General features: G+C 44.1%; 1 protein-coding gene across 1 annotated transcript in view; it reads right to left on the bottom strand.

The window, feature by feature from the left end:
• The window catches only part of LOC101855542 (endochitinase A), a gene marked incomplete at its 3' end in the record, with an annotated part of 26,584 nt that overhangs the window by 24,424 nt on the left and 436 nt on the right, over positions 1–1,724 (bottom strand). Inside the window, exon 2 of the mRNA XM_035973586.1 lies at positions 823–930. Within this exon, the coding sequence (XP_035829479.1) occupies positions 823–930 (108 nt within the window). The remainder of the gene's footprint in view (positions 1–822; positions 931–1,724) is intronic.

Below are 1,724 nucleotides of genomic sequence, written 5' to 3' on the forward strand. Positions count from 1 at the left end.
GGGGGCTCAAAATGTACTTTTACCGTCACTGCAACCAAAGATTCTCTACTACACGATCTTTGCTGCAACCTCAAAGATCGTCTATTACCGTAGTAGATCAGAGAATCTTTGGCAACACAGGCCGCGATGCACGCGCGTCATACAGGTGTTCAAAGATCTATCACCCGTGATACCGGCGTGAGGAGATAATCATATAGACTCTCTCAGTCCCTGCCGTAATCTAAGCATAAACTCTCACAACTCGAGTAGCATTCCGCAGTAACCAGAGGCTGTTATCTTTATGGCCATAGTGATGGGAGCATAAAGGGCCCCTCTAGATATTGCTACGATGTTTGGTTTGAAATCAGGAGTAAGATTTTTATGCTTCCCCCCATCTTCTTACCCAACCTTGAGTGTACCAGCAACATGTTGTTTGGTGCTACAAAGGAGGTTATATAGTAAGGTCCTTGTATGCTACCCTCAAGATGGGGAGGATATGGCATGGTTTGGATCTTACACCCTTTTCAGCGGTGTAAGGTTATATAATGGTTCTGATGACCTCCCATTTTTAGGGCCATCTTCCATGTGACGGAGTCAAGACGATAAAGTGTCTTGAAGATATTTTAAGCATCGCAAAGTTCAAGAATTCAGAGCAGTATTTTTGGTTTGAAGAAAGAGAAGCACAACGACACAATGACCGTATTCAGGTGATAGATAAACCACAGGGAGACAGATCCCTCTGAAGCATTTTCAAAGAATCCAAGAGCGCCGTACTTGACGCGCCATTCCTTCCCTAATTGCGTAGTCCGTGCTGAATCTTACAGTCAAGGGAAATAACTGTACCGAAAACTTTCCACTGAACCAGCAAAACTCCACACAGAGGCTGTCCACTTGCAGGCCACACAAACCTGATGGGTGTGCAGAAGGCCCAATGTTGCAGGGTGGAGATAACTACAGAAGCCAATGAGACCACATAAACAGATAGCAAATAGTAATTAATGTTTTACATCAACAGAATGTCAATCCTTTAGGAGGAGGGCTGCTTCGACCAAGCCTGTCAGGGCTAACACATGGCTGAGAGATAACATTCAAGCAGACAGAGGCACTCGACTTTAAAAAAAGTACTTCCCACTCACGGGAATCGACCTCACGTCTTCTACGCGCGAGAGCCAAACACCAACCTGTACACCACTGACCAAGGTCTGTGAACCCCAAACTGCTGTTGTCGTTTCAGTGAATGTCGTCGTTGAAGGATAACATCCCGTGGGCGATTTGGACCTGACCATTGATAATAAACAGTGCTTCTGTAACTTCCAATTAGTCTTCATCTTTTTCTTTTTCCACTTGGTCTCTTATACCATGTCTGATAGGGCAACCTGTACAAAGTTTTCCTGCACGAAATGAACATACTTGCTTCTCTTTACTCAAACAAGCCATCCACGTCTAGATGCAGTTTTAACCTCTCTCTCTCCTGTGACAGTTCGTTTTGGGGCGGACCATTTTGCGCCCTTCAAAGACACCAACTTAAAAACACCCCAAGAACAATAATTCGGTCCAAACTGAAAATAGATCCCGAGCTTAATTCTGCGCTGCCACAATGGCCTGCAAGAAGGGAAACTATAGTTTTTCCTGTCAACTGAATGAGTAAGTGGTTGGAAAAGGGAACTACATTTTTTTTTCTTTATATCTCCACTATTTCTTCTGTCTGTATGCCTCGCCTTTTCCTGCTCTAAATTACTTACTAT

The sequence above is a fragment of the Aplysia californica genome, unplaced genomic scaffold, assembly GCF_000002075.1.
Source record: "Aplysia californica isolate F4 #8 unplaced genomic scaffold, AplCal3.0 scaffold01457, whole genome shotgun sequence".
Taxonomy (NCBI): domain Eukaryota; kingdom Metazoa; phylum Mollusca; class Gastropoda; order Aplysiida; family Aplysiidae; genus Aplysia; species Aplysia californica.